Here is a 12,686-nt window from a genome sequence, read left to right on the forward strand (position 1 = left end):
GCACATCAGTTCCACTATAATCTTTTAACCTGTGACACTAAGAACATCACAAAAAGAATCACCTCAGAACACATACTAGACTGAAATCACAGACAAGGGGGAAGTGCTTTTTAATTATGACCATATAGAACTCAGTTTTCAAGGGAAAGGTTGAATAAAGTTGAATTTAAGAGTTGAGTCTTCACAGAAGCTGGAACTTTAGAGGCAGTCAGGTAGACAGCGTGGAGCAAACGGGAATCATCTTCACTTGCAAGAATCAGCAGCAGCAGCTTATTTCTAAACAGAAAGATAAATGTGAACATATTTCAAGTTACAGCTTCATGCTTTTTCAACACAGGCTTTAAAAGGGTTGCCTTTGAATTTTAAGTACAAACATGAACATATACCTGGGTGTTAAGTAGTTCTTCAATCTTATTCTGGATCTGCCCATACACATCATTAAACAGCTCCTCCTTTGATTTTGTCCCATTCAAATGCACTTAAAAGAAAGTAAAATAAGAGAGCAATAATAGAATGTCTCTCTAAGGTAGTCAGATCCTAATTTAAAAAGCATGCACCCAACTGGTATCAGAGAAATGTAGTCCCTCCACCTGCTTCATTCACTCCTCTCATGCATCTAACCAGAATGTATTGCACAGGTTTGAAAAGCAATCTCAAAGTGCTTTTGTCATTAAAGACTTACCCACATCAACTCCAAGTTCTTCCATTATCTTCCTGTGCTTTACATACATAGGCCAAACGTGGCCGTCAAACAATCCAGGTGGATCTGGTACAGTGTAACTCCTTGAACTGTAAATTAAGGAAGGTATTGTTACTCACAAGTAGTCAAGTGACAGTTCAGGGAAATGACAGCTCCTTCACTGGGTTTCTCTACACATTAGCCTGAGCCCATTGATTCCAGTTTGGTTTCTGAGCTTATCAAAAGTTAGTAGTTAGCAAGAGCTGCAAGCATCAAGTTATGCAAGTAAGTTGAAATCTTATGTGCAGGCCCGAAGTGTTCAAAATGCAAAGAGAGTTCCTAAGACCGACTGATCTAAATAGTGATGAATAAGCTCTTAAAAGCTTTAGCAGAACTCTGGGTAAAACAGCTGTCTGCTTATTCCTCTTGAAATGTAACATTAATACTTTTCATTTGCAGTAAGAACACTGTATGTGTGCAAACATACAGCCAAATGTAAAACCTCAAGTAGTGTGAGATCTGGGAACTCTGTAATTGGAAAACCAGCAGGGGAGAAAGCCTAGTAAAAGGTCTGTGCAGAAACTGAGCATTACATACACAACACAATAGTTTGGTAGGAAATTTTAGGTCAGAAGGAAGCTACAGTCTCCTAACACAGCAGCTACATTTGCCTTTATTCCTTCTCATCTAAAATCTTCAGAGAAACCAAGTCTTGAATGGAGTAAGATGTTATTTGGCTAGCAAGGGAACTCAGACTTACCTTCTTCTCCTTTTACACTCTTCATATGGAATGGAAAGGAAGTACCGATGGTGGAACACATCAATCAGTGGCCTGAAAGAGACACGTGTTGGTTACACCTCAACTAATTAGTAGCAAAACCCAGAAAAGTACAACTATACCTATTTCCTGTACTTAGAGTGACCTTTAGACTTGTGACACCTAAACTTGGCTGTAGTTAATGCCAGCTGTTAATTCCTGGTTTAGAACAGGTAGTTTTATTCCCCTGGAGGCTTGCCCATCACATAAAATAATGTAAAAATCAAAATGTATGAAGGCATAATTGATTACCTGTAAGTGTAAAGCAGGAAGCCTTCAACAATAAGAATGTGGACTGTTTCATCTCCTCCCTCCTTATCTTCCAAGATCTGAGTATCCAGTGTGTTGTTGATCCCATGAGAACGTTCAAACTTGACTGGGTTTTTTATCCAAGCATTTATGGTACTCATCATAGCTTCCATATCTAATGCACTAATCACTAAGACAAAACAGACAACTATTATTAAGAAGTAATTAAATATAATCTAATAATGCAGTCAGTGCAGAACAGTTCACTTAAAGAATCAAAATACTCTTTAAGTTTTTGAGTTATGCTTTGATAACACTAACAGAGGCTTACCATCATACTGTTTAAACCCATCTTCAACTTCTATTTCATCTTGGGGCTGAAACAGTAACAAGAAAAAAAAAAAAAAAACCTGCTTGGTCAGAACAGCTACTGAGAAGCTTAATACCCCTTTCAAAGCAAGATTCAAGATGCAAACCCTGAAGCTACGAAGGCGAATCTTAACCCTCCACCAGGTTCCTTTGCATGCAGATAAACCAGCAGTACGAGGCTCAGATAAAGCAGCCTGCTCCTCTATCTTCCCACGGACACGAGCACAGCGCTCCACGGAAAGCCATGGGGACCCGCTATAGCGCAGACTTATCCGGCAGGCGCACGGCCCCGCCAGGCAGCGCAGGAGCCGCGGGCAGGGCGGCGCAGGAGCCGCGGGCAGCGCGCCAGCAGCGCGGGCGGACGCCCGCGGGGGTCACCCCGCGCCCTCCCGCGGCCGGCAGGGGCCGGCGGGCCCGCTCACCTTGAAGAAGTCATCCTGGTGCACCACGCTGCAGTTGGGCAGGGCCCGCATCAGCCGGCGGGTCAGCGTGGTCTTGCCGCCGTTGGTGACCCTGCGGCGAGAGCGCGGCCGTCGGGAAGCGCCACGTGGGGGCCGTGTCCACCCCCCCACCCCCACTGCGGCACCGGGAGGGGCCGGGATGAGAGACCCGAGCCCGTCCCGCACCCCGAGCCGCTTCCCCCGCCCGGTCCCGGCTCTCACCCGCCGATGCCGATGATGATGTTCATGGTGTGTCCAGCGGCCGCCCGGCCCGACTCCTACTGCCTGTTTCTGAGGGGCGGGGGGGGGACCCGGTGTCTCCGGTACCGGCCGTCTATGTGCCTGAGCCGGGACCCGGGCAGGGGGAAGGAAGGGGCCGGAGAAAGAGGAGAAGGTGGAGAGGGGAGAAGCCAAACGTCAACTGCTGGGCAGCGCCATGGTCGCTCAGAGCAGCAGCAGGGCCGGTCCGCGCCGCGCCGCGCGCTCCGCAAAGAGGGGCGGTGCTTGCGCGCGCGCGCCTTCCCCTCGCGCGCCGCCGCGCCCATTGGGCGGCCGCCTCCGACGCGCAGCCAATAGGAAGCGGCGTGACGCAGGCGGCTCGCGATGATTGGCCGGAGCGCGCTCACTCACGCCGGCCGTGTTACAGCGCGGCCGCTGGGGGGCGCCCGAGGGCCTCCGCGCCGGGGAGGGGCGGGGGCGCAAATGTGGGAGTTTGGCGCCCCCTGGCGGCTCTGGCGGCGCAGCGCGGGGCCTCGCGCTTCCCTCCGGCCCCGCGAGGGCGGAGCTGCGGCAGGGTCGGGCGCTCGGGCCTACCGGCGGCTCGGCTGGGTCCCGCTCCGGACACCGGCCCGGTTCTGAAGTGAGGAGCTGCGCTGGGGCCGCGACCGGCCATGGCTCCCCGCGGCGGCGCGCGAGGCTCCTGAGGGAAGGCCGCGAGCGCGCGCGGTGCGCAGTGCGCCCCCTGCCGCTGTCCCCGGCCCCGCGAGCAGCGCTGCGGGCAAGGTCACGGCGCGGCCCCGGGGCGGCTCGGCACCGAGCGATTCTCTTCTGCAGCCCTCTCTAAATGAGGGCAGTTCCCTGCTTTTCCTGCTTCCATCATATGCTTTTCCTTGGCAGTCGTGTTTGCTCATCAACCATGCCTGAGGAATTCTATCTTTTCTTGTTAAGGCTTTTATTATCATTTTATGATAATAAAATGATGATTTTATGATGAACATAGCTTTGATCATAGCTATGATCAAATTTATGATCATAGCTTTTTTTTAGTAACACTTAATTTTGTAATTTACAAGCCAGTTAATCCATTCAATGTGCTTACATTATCAGTGGTGGGTGTGTTGCCAACCATTTGCTTGCTTTTCATTATTCTTACTATTTTTCTTTTCTGGTAAGACTGCAAGCAAACCTCAGTTGATTCCTTTTGCAGTTGTTTTTAACTTCCAAACAGAACACATAATTTAGTCTCTTGACTTTTTTTCTTTTTTGAGGGGGAATGGATGCTTATTTGGAAATACATTTTTATTTTCCTTTTGAGATTAAGGTAATTTAGCTCATTTTTACTTTGAAATAGAAGAGCTGCCTTTGTGGTTTGGGGGGTTTTTATGTGTGTGGGTGGGTGGGGGTATTGTTTGGTTGGTTTGGTTTTGAAGAGTCATTTTTTAAATATGTCTCTCTACTTAGCTTTGGAAAGAAGGATGTCCTCATAGTCACACCCACACCCCAATTTCTTAGGTTAAAAATCCTACACACCTAGATTATTGAAGAGCTCAGTTAAAACCCTACTCTGAGCTTTCTGTGAAGCTCCAGGATGGCAGACCAATATATACATTTATGCTACATAACAGCATCATTATGTAGTTTGAGGAATGCATCCCAAACTCAGACTGTAATCTGTACATACACTGGTAAAATCAGGATGCTACTTGCAAGCAGCTAAGCTCACTCCACAGCAGGATTTTAGCTGCTTGGCTCCAAGGTTCTTCCAAATTCTTGGTAATTGTTTTGTACTCTTCACCTTTTACCAAGCAAGATGTACTCTTCAAGTTTCATGCTCAAAACTAATACTTGAAATACAAGTTTTGCTGTCTTTTGCCACAGCTTGTCATTCAAATATATAAACATACAAGCGTTTGAGGATTTTAATGTGATGTTGATGTCAAATGAGCAAAGGAGGGATAATGAACAAATTAGAAGCACGGTGGTTTTTAGCAAGGCATTTAGGCTGAAATGCACTGCTTCTTGCATGAACTCAGTATTGACAGAGCTGGAATAAAAATGAGAACAAGTGGGCCCAGCAGTAATCCCAGTTTAACGCTGATTCGGGGCAGGGGGATGGCAGCCTGGGCCCAATGTGTGACAATACACACTAACTCTACCCTCGTTGTCTGCACTAACAGCTCGAGCCAAGGATTTTGCATGATCTGACCTTGAGTCTAAAGGCCAGCTGGGAAGAATAAATACGTTTAGTGATGTTATTTATCACTATTATCATCCGTCTCTTATCTATGCAAAGAGAATTCTTTTGGTTTGATTCAAGCAAATATTTTCCCTTGACAGTTTGTAAGTAAAATACAAGAAGATTTTTGAATACCTTTTAATTCATAGCAGTGGTAGATTGCTACACTCAGGGAAGTTTATCTCAACATTCACAAATCTCTGGGGCACTTTAAGGCCCCGGGGTCCAGCAGGGCTGTGCATCCTGCCAGCGCATCCAGCATCCGTGTCTGCGAGTGCTAGCCATTCCCAGGCCCTTTGTCTCCTCGCCTCGATGATACTGCTGCCATGGTGAAAAACAGAGAGAAAGAACAACAGGATATTGTCCCGTTCTGGTCTGCGTGCCAACTGTGACAAAATGTTGTTTTCTCCTTGGTTTGGGGATTCTTGTTGGCTTTTACTTGTCCTGGGTGAGCCTGAAAACGTTAAGATGTTTTTAAAATTTTTCCAGTTAGTGTGGAAACCTTGAGTGTCTGGGAGCAAGGTGGTGTCCCATGCCCTGGCACAAACATTCCTGTCCTGGGGGACGATTCTCTGAGTCATGCAGAGGAAAAGAAGCGTTCTGATGTGAAAGACAACAGGAAGGCGTTCAGCACGCTGTGTGCCAGCAGGACACCTGCAGAGCTGCCGCAGGGGTGGAAGTGAGCCACAGGCTGCATGGAGAGTGCTGAGAAAACTGCACGGCTGCACAAATCTGACGCCAAAGCAGGGCTCTATTTTTGGCCTCGGCTCTGCGTTTCTGACACCTGTAGGGACGCGTGAAGCGCACACGAGCCTTGTGCAGCACCTCCCGGAGCGGAGGAGCCGCCGCAGGGCACGGGAGCGCAGCGGAGCGTTCCTGCTTAGCCAACAGGATTAATTATAACCCAGGAATATGAACCGTAAATGTGCTGAAGCTGCCAAGACGGGAGCTGGGTGTGTGCCAGCGCCTGAATGAGGACACACCATCCCGTCAGGACTCTCCGGGAGCAGCGGGCAGCACCGAGGTACGCGCGGAGCCCCACGGAGGGAGATGGACAAATGGGGGTGCGGCAGGAGGACGGTAGGCGTTCAGCTGTTGCTTTGGGATGGGCATGGTGTCTCAGTCAGTCTGCTTTCAAAATAGGGGATCTCTGGGGGGTGACACACTTCATGATTTTAAAGAAAATCTTATCTTTGATGGGGTCTCATTAACATGCAACAAACCCAAAAAATCTGCAACTAATGTGAGGTGCTGGCAAAAGCTTTGACTTCTGCATGTTTTTATGGTTGTGTGGACCACTGTCCCTTCTGGTGGTGATAAAGACCATTGTGAGAGCATGAGGTGAAAAATGATAATTGAGGCAGAGAACGAGTTGTGTTAAAACCACTTAGGATAAACTGGAGTGGCGTAAGACACATTCTGCAGAAATGTATCCTATAGGCTACCTAAAACAAAGGGGCAGACATAACAAATACTTTGAAAGATAAATGGCAGAAATTTTAAGAAATCTGCTTGAAGTGAGACGTGATGAAATGTTAGAAAACCACAAAGGTGAAAGAAATAGATGTGCTAATTACATAATTGTGGGACTACAGAAGAAATGCCCATGAAGGAGGAAGCTTCTGCTGGTTGGTTGTGAAAGGTTTAGTGGGGTTTCAGGAAGACTGAATTGATGAAACTATACCTTCTGTTACGCTGTAAGCTTTAATAAAGTAACAAAACTTCCTTTAAATGAACATGTTGTAATATTGTTTTAATGATTTGGGGTATGAAAAAGTTAATTTTAAAGTCTACTCTGTAACCCATGATTTGATTTGAAGGAAGATACGTTTACTAAAAAAAAAGTCAGTAACTACTAAAAGCTGGGCTGTGTCCTGGCTTCAGGGCACTTAGAGTCAGTGAGTTTCCTGGTTGTGTCTCCAGTTCAGGATTGCTATGTTAATATTTTTATACATTCTGGGAAGCTCTAAGCTCTGATGAATGGTTTCTCTTGCTGGTATGCACGGCTTTTCTCTTCTCTTTTAAGGGCTATTTGGAGTTGTAGAAGGCTCTTTGCTTTGAGCTTTTCCATATCTAAGAAGAGTAACTGTATCATATGTAAGGCCGAAACTTTCTTTTGCCTCAGTTTGTAAATCTTAAAAGGTCAATCTGTTCAAAGCTGGTTTCTTGCAAAACAGTAAATAATTCATAAGTATTGGTTAGCTCTGCTTGCAACCAGATCATGGACTGTTAAACAAGACTTGACTTAATTCTAGCATTGTTTTTATTACATTTCTGTAAAGAACTTACACTACTCTCTGTGAGTAAATATGGAGAGTTCTTAACCCTGATTTCTGACATGAACATGAATTAATTTTAAATTGATGCTTCTCTACTCTACAGATATGTTTAAAAATGTAATAGTCTTGGTTTAGTCTTATGAACTGCCTACTGCTCAATAACTCTTATAAAACATTGATATATTTTAATATGAATTTAAATAATAATCTCTTTGCAGGTATACTTATAAGATGCATTCTGTGATCTCTACCAGTGAACCTGCACAAGCAATTCCTTTCTAAGCTCACTCTAGGAACTGCATCTTGGTCCTTGTACTGCTTGAACTCCCAGAGAAATAATTACACAAGGCCTATTACCTACTGAGAAATAAAATGACTGAGTTCCTGGTTTGTTTTAACTGGTGCAATGGTGAACAGCCCCCGCCGGTAGGTGGATGCACAACTGCCACCCTTTATCAGATTTGAAATTTTGTCTTTCAGTTACGTGGAAAATGCTTTCGTTTTCCTGTTGTTTTGATTAGTTTGGGCAAAGTAATGCAAAAGCTAAAACCAGTCCTGTTAAACTATGTTTGAACTTTGTGTGCTTTGCCAGAAACTTAGACTGTATGACTGTTTGCAGTTTTCAGGCCCTGACTTTCCAATATTAAAGAAAGCTTTTGCTAAAATTCAATTAGCAGTAATAAAAGTGACTTTCATCATGTCTTACTGCAAACAGTCTGAAACTTCAGCCCTGTTGCTATGAGGTGTCATTACGGGTCAGTACTGGCTATCTATTTTTATCTTGGCTACTTGTTTCTGGCTGAAAGCTGCTGATGTTTTCTGAATAGAGACCTAAGATATCTTTTTGTCTCATAGAAGAGGCGTCGGAGACTGGACCGGAATATGATAGGAGAGCCAATGAACTTCGTACACACGGCGCACGTCGGGGCCAGAGAGATGAGTGGTGACTATTCCTCAGTAAGTGTGCACCTCTGGGAAAAGCACAAATCTCCCCTCAGTAACCTGTAGAGCAGGGAGCTAATGAAATACTAGCTAATTGTAAGAGAGAGAAAAATCTGATTTTTTTTTTTTTAATCAGTAGAATAGCATCAGAACAGAACTTTTGGTTTGTAAACATGAGATAGTGTGGGAGATACACTTAGCAGGAAGTGCTCATTTCCTCAGTATCTTTACACATGATGAGAACCCATCTTTCACATGATGAGATTCTATGGATGCACTTGATACTAGAACCTGATCACCTTAAAGTCAAAGCTGTGCCAGGGTGAGGGACGTAAGAATACGTGGATTTTGTATAGCAAAATGTATCTCAAATGCTGACTTAAAATAGTATTTAACAGTCCTGGATTTAGTTGTTATTTCTCCCTACTACAGTTGGGACTCAGCACTGTAAACATATGACCCGCCTGCCTTTTCAAATTGAAGCTTTTACTAATTGCTCTGGCAACCAGAATGTATAAGATGCATGTCCTAATAAGCTTTTTTTCCTAGGCTGTATCAATTCAGGACCACATGAAGTCTAAAGGTGGCTACACAAATGGCACTTCTGCAACTGTTGAAATATAGGAAACTGAGAGAAGGCTGAAATCTATTCTGTCCTATGAGGACCCCCTGGACTGTGCTTTCATATTCTCTAAAACCTTGTTATCATGGAGTAGGGAGAGTACCTGAATTAGAAATAGGTCAGTACAAGCTTTGATGTTCTTTGCACTATATCTTCTGAAGGAGTTATTTTAAATTATCCTTAAAATGGTCTGTCATGGTAGTGTTGTAGTAGCAACTGTAATTCGTCACTGTGGATGACTTCCTAGCTCTGTCCCAAAAACCTCTCAAATCTGTCATGTAAGATGGGATTGGAAGTCAGTATGAATTGTCTGGGATTTTGGCATCTGTCTTTTTCTCCTCTCAGGAAATGCAGAGGTGATTTAATTGGAAGGTATCGCATGTTTTCACTTCTTACATGGGCTAAACTGAGTTGCTAAGTACGATCTTGTGGCTGTCAGATAACTTTGGACCTCTTTTTTAGATACATTACAACCTAATGCATAAATCTTTGGTATTTTTTTTATGTCTTTGATGGTGAATGAACTCTAATATAAGATAGCTAGCTGAGTCTGCGAAACACAGTGAAACTTCTGCCTTGCCAAAATAACACTTTTGTATCTAAAAATGGAGCTTTTGCAAACATTCTGACTCTCAAATGAGACTTAGAATAAGAAATGTATCCCTAAGTGACTGGGCTGCCTCCCATCCATGCACACACGCTGCTGTGACTGGCAGCTATTACTACAACACAGCTAATTTCACCTACCAGTTAACTTCCAGTGGTGCTACAAGATGCTCACAACTGTGTGCTAGTTTTGCATGCCTACCACTGAATTTTAAACTAAACATATTTAAGATGTCTCTCTTTGTTACCTCTCTGTAACAGTAACCACACAGGACTTCAAGGGATATCTTGCTTGTCTTTCTGGCTCCTTCCTTTCAAGATTGTCTGTTTTTATATGAAATAAATTTTTTCTTGCATGCGGTGTAAGTGATACGGCCATGTGAAGGACACACATTTAAAGAATATTGTGAAAAGTTGCAGGAGAATATTAAATGGAAACAGAATTTTGCAGAGTTCCAGCACTTCATAAATATTTAAATAAATAGCGATAAATATTTAGACATACTCAAACTACAGTTTACTACTTAGTTCTTATTCATCTTTCTATTAAGTGATATGACAAAACTGCTGAAGCAGAACTAGGTTTTTCTTTTACCCAATCACTGACAATTGTTCCCCAACTCAAAATTCTGTATGACTACCACTGTAGAAACTTAGGAAATCTGCTTGCTCTCATGGGATTTACTAAATACAAATGTTTAAATTGCTGCTATATCAGCACAAGTTATGCTGGAAGTCAGCAAACTCTTCCTTTGCTCTAGGCAGAAGATCAGTTATGAACTTATTTCCATTTAAAGAAACTTATAGCGGCAAATCTTTTAATTTGTATTATTCTGTTGGTAGCTTGTGATATTTCTTAAATCTAGGTTGCTGGCTTTGCTGAATTGTTAGACTGCTTTTTCTGAGTATACCAGGAAACTAAAACTTGAAAGGTAGCTCTGTGTTTCTGTATATGTTCGAAAAAACAGCTTTTCCCCTCCCCCATGTTTTATCTTTTAGGGCCAAAAAGGAAGAGGGAGTACTACTTTCTGTAACAGTCAACAGCTGATCATAACATTCTGTAACCACATAAAAGAAATCTAATACCCATGTCTTGCTAGATTCTTACTCTTGAATTAGAATGCACACCAAATTTAAATATATTTTAAAATTAGCGTCGTTAACTGTACATTTAGCTTTTGCAAGTCTTTTATATTTCTGTCTTCTAACTTCAGATATATTCTAACAGCCTTGTTAAGATGCAGAGTTTAAAGAAACTACATCCTGTATACTTTAGAGGAAGCATAAAGTGACCAAGTTGTTTGAAAGAATAGATTCTAATTCATCTGCTATTATACTGAGTTAATTAATTCAGTCATCTATACCTGCCTAGGAAGAATTGTGATAGGGCAGTTGTCATGAAGAAAATGGGTTGTTTTGTTAACACTGTAAGAAAAGACATTGAACAGAAGTTAGAGTTTCTTGAAGGACCACTCAGTAGATTTAAAATTAGTGGTGTAACTAGAAATAAAGGAGTTGGTGATCATTTCAGTTTGTCTCTCTAAAAATAAATCAACAGACAATTTGTTATTAAACATTTATTTGGAGAAAAATCCTAGTTTTGATTATGTAAACCAAGTAGCACTATCTGGTATAAAACTAATAACCTATTTTCATCAGACTATGTAGTATTATATAGGACCACAATAAAGTGCAACATCATTAAAAGGAAATGTTTTGCTATTACATTGAAAGTGTCATTACTTTTAAAAATCTAACAAACATAAACACATGTCCTAGGGCTTAGGTAGTTTTTGTTCTATATTTAGAAACCTTATGTACCTGTAATCTGTCATGTAACTCAGTATGAGCCTATTTTAGTTATAATAAATATGTTGAACTGGGCACTTGCACTCTTTTCATATTGTGGGAGATCTTGATATTTTCTCTGCACTGAAAACCTGTTGGCTAAGTATATGGATCAGCATGGCTTGAACTTTTATTGCACAGAATGAAATTTCTCCACTAGAGAGCATAGTTTTACATCAAGTTTTCTCGGTTCTATGCAAGCTCTTGCTCCATTGTGGAGTTTGGTGGTTTTTTGAGCTTGACTGAAATAAAATACAGAAACAATACCAATTGATCAAACTTTTAATCTACATTGTAGGCTGTGAAGACCTTACATCAAAACAACCAAGAAACATTACTGCTCCAACTTGATGCCATTTTATGGTTTCTTTTTTAATCAGAAGTAAAATAACTTGCAAGCAGAGCAGGATCAACTGTTTTTTATATAGTCTGGCAGTGTGTCAGCACTGTTTACTTCCTTGAAAAACAAAAATCCGGGATGGGGAGGTATTTTCAACTCTGGCTGTCTTATGCCTTGATGTTCCTGCTAGGCTTTACTGACTGTCCCATAATGCTGCATAAAACCATAGGCAGTATATAGAAAAGGTATTTGTCTTTTTCATGGCCTAGTATGTCTTTTCACCTCCTGCAGAGCAGCTTTACACCAGTTATGGGGTGTCAATGCTATGCTCCAATTTAGCCTGTAATATGATAACTTGCAACCCACACATGTGGTACTATTCCTTTGTATGCTCTTGCCATATTGGACTACCAGGTGCTCTTGTAGCTTCCACTCTGTATAGACAAAAACTGTTAAGAGATTAATAAATACCCTTAATGTTACTATGGCAGCAAGAATAACCACCATTCAACAGTGTTAAATTCCATGTTCATGAAATTCATTATATGTTACTATATATGGTAACACTGAAAAAAGAAACTCCAATCTGTCAGTGAAAGACGATTAAATGGCTGCTCCTGACCATGTCTGGATTTACTTTACTGTCAGCACTGTGACACCGCCCTGAAAACCCAACAGCTGAAGATAAGAATGATCTTGTCTGCCTTTCATAATCTCTGTGGAACTACAGGAAGAAACCAGTGCTGTTTTACAGTGGTGTTAAGATATTCTCTGGGGAGTGGGTTCCTGCAAGGCTTCCAGATACTTTGTGGTTAATGCTTGAAATTCAAAATTTTAGCTGCTTACCTATAAAGTTGAAGTCCTGAGTGCCTAAAGAGATGCTGTAAGCTGCTGGTGCCTGGACTTCTGCAGATAAACTGTCCTTCCTTCACACACAGTAATTTGTCTGACACAGAAGGCCCAAGGTACTTGTATCAGTAGTTTTCCTGCTAATATTCATGTGGTTACAGTGTATGTGTAAAAGGTTTCTCATCCTGTAC

General features: G+C 42.6%; 2 protein-coding genes across 4 annotated transcripts; one reads left to right on the top strand and one right to left on the bottom strand.

The window, feature by feature from the left end:
- Positions 1-76: 76 nt before the first annotated feature.
- On the bottom strand, positions 77-3,058 carry LOC104684103 (nicotinamide riboside kinase 2-like). The gene is made up of 8 exons (XM_039557647.1): positions 2,777-3,058; positions 2,537-2,627; positions 2,077-2,122; positions 1,749-1,935; positions 1,440-1,511; positions 683-789; positions 387-478; positions 77-276 (listed from the first exon to the last, which is right to left on the bottom strand). The coding sequence occupies exons 1-8, from the start codon at positions 2,800-2,802 to the stop codon at positions 271-273; spliced, it is 627 nt and encodes a 208-aa protein (XP_039413581.1). The 5' UTR covers positions 2,803-3,058; the 3' UTR covers positions 77-270.
- Positions 3,059-3,550: 492 nt separating this feature from the next.
- LOC104683981 (CDC42 small effector protein 2-B-like) lies at positions 3,551-12,267 on the top strand. Of its 3 annotated transcripts, XR_005602779.1 has the most exons (5): positions 3,551-4,094; positions 5,499-6,089; positions 7,507-7,714; positions 8,144-8,245; positions 8,780-12,267. XR_005602779.1 is itself a non-coding variant. In XM_010391132.4 (4 exons), exons 2-4 carry the CDS (start codon positions 7,661-7,663, stop codon positions 8,852-8,854), a joined length of 231 nt encoding a protein of 76 aa, XP_010389434.1. In that variant the 5' UTR covers positions 5,313-6,089; positions 7,507-7,660; the 3' UTR covers positions 8,855-12,267. The 3 variants fall into 3 exon arrangements, 2 of the variants coding, with proteins under 2 accessions (XP_010389434.1, XP_010389435.1); XM_010391132.4 differs by lacking the exon at positions 3,551-4,094 and having other exon boundaries at positions 5,313-6,089; XM_010391133.4 differs by lacking the exon at positions 3,551-4,094 and having other exon boundaries at positions 5,313-6,033.
- The last annotated feature ends 419 nt before the right edge of the window (positions 12,268-12,686 follow it).

The sequence above is a fragment of the Corvus cornix genome, chromosome 10 (genome assembly GCF_000738735.6).
Source record: "Corvus cornix cornix isolate S_Up_H32 chromosome 10, ASM73873v5, whole genome shotgun sequence".
Classification (NCBI taxonomy): Eukaryota; Metazoa; Chordata; class Aves; order Passeriformes; family Corvidae; genus Corvus; species Corvus cornix.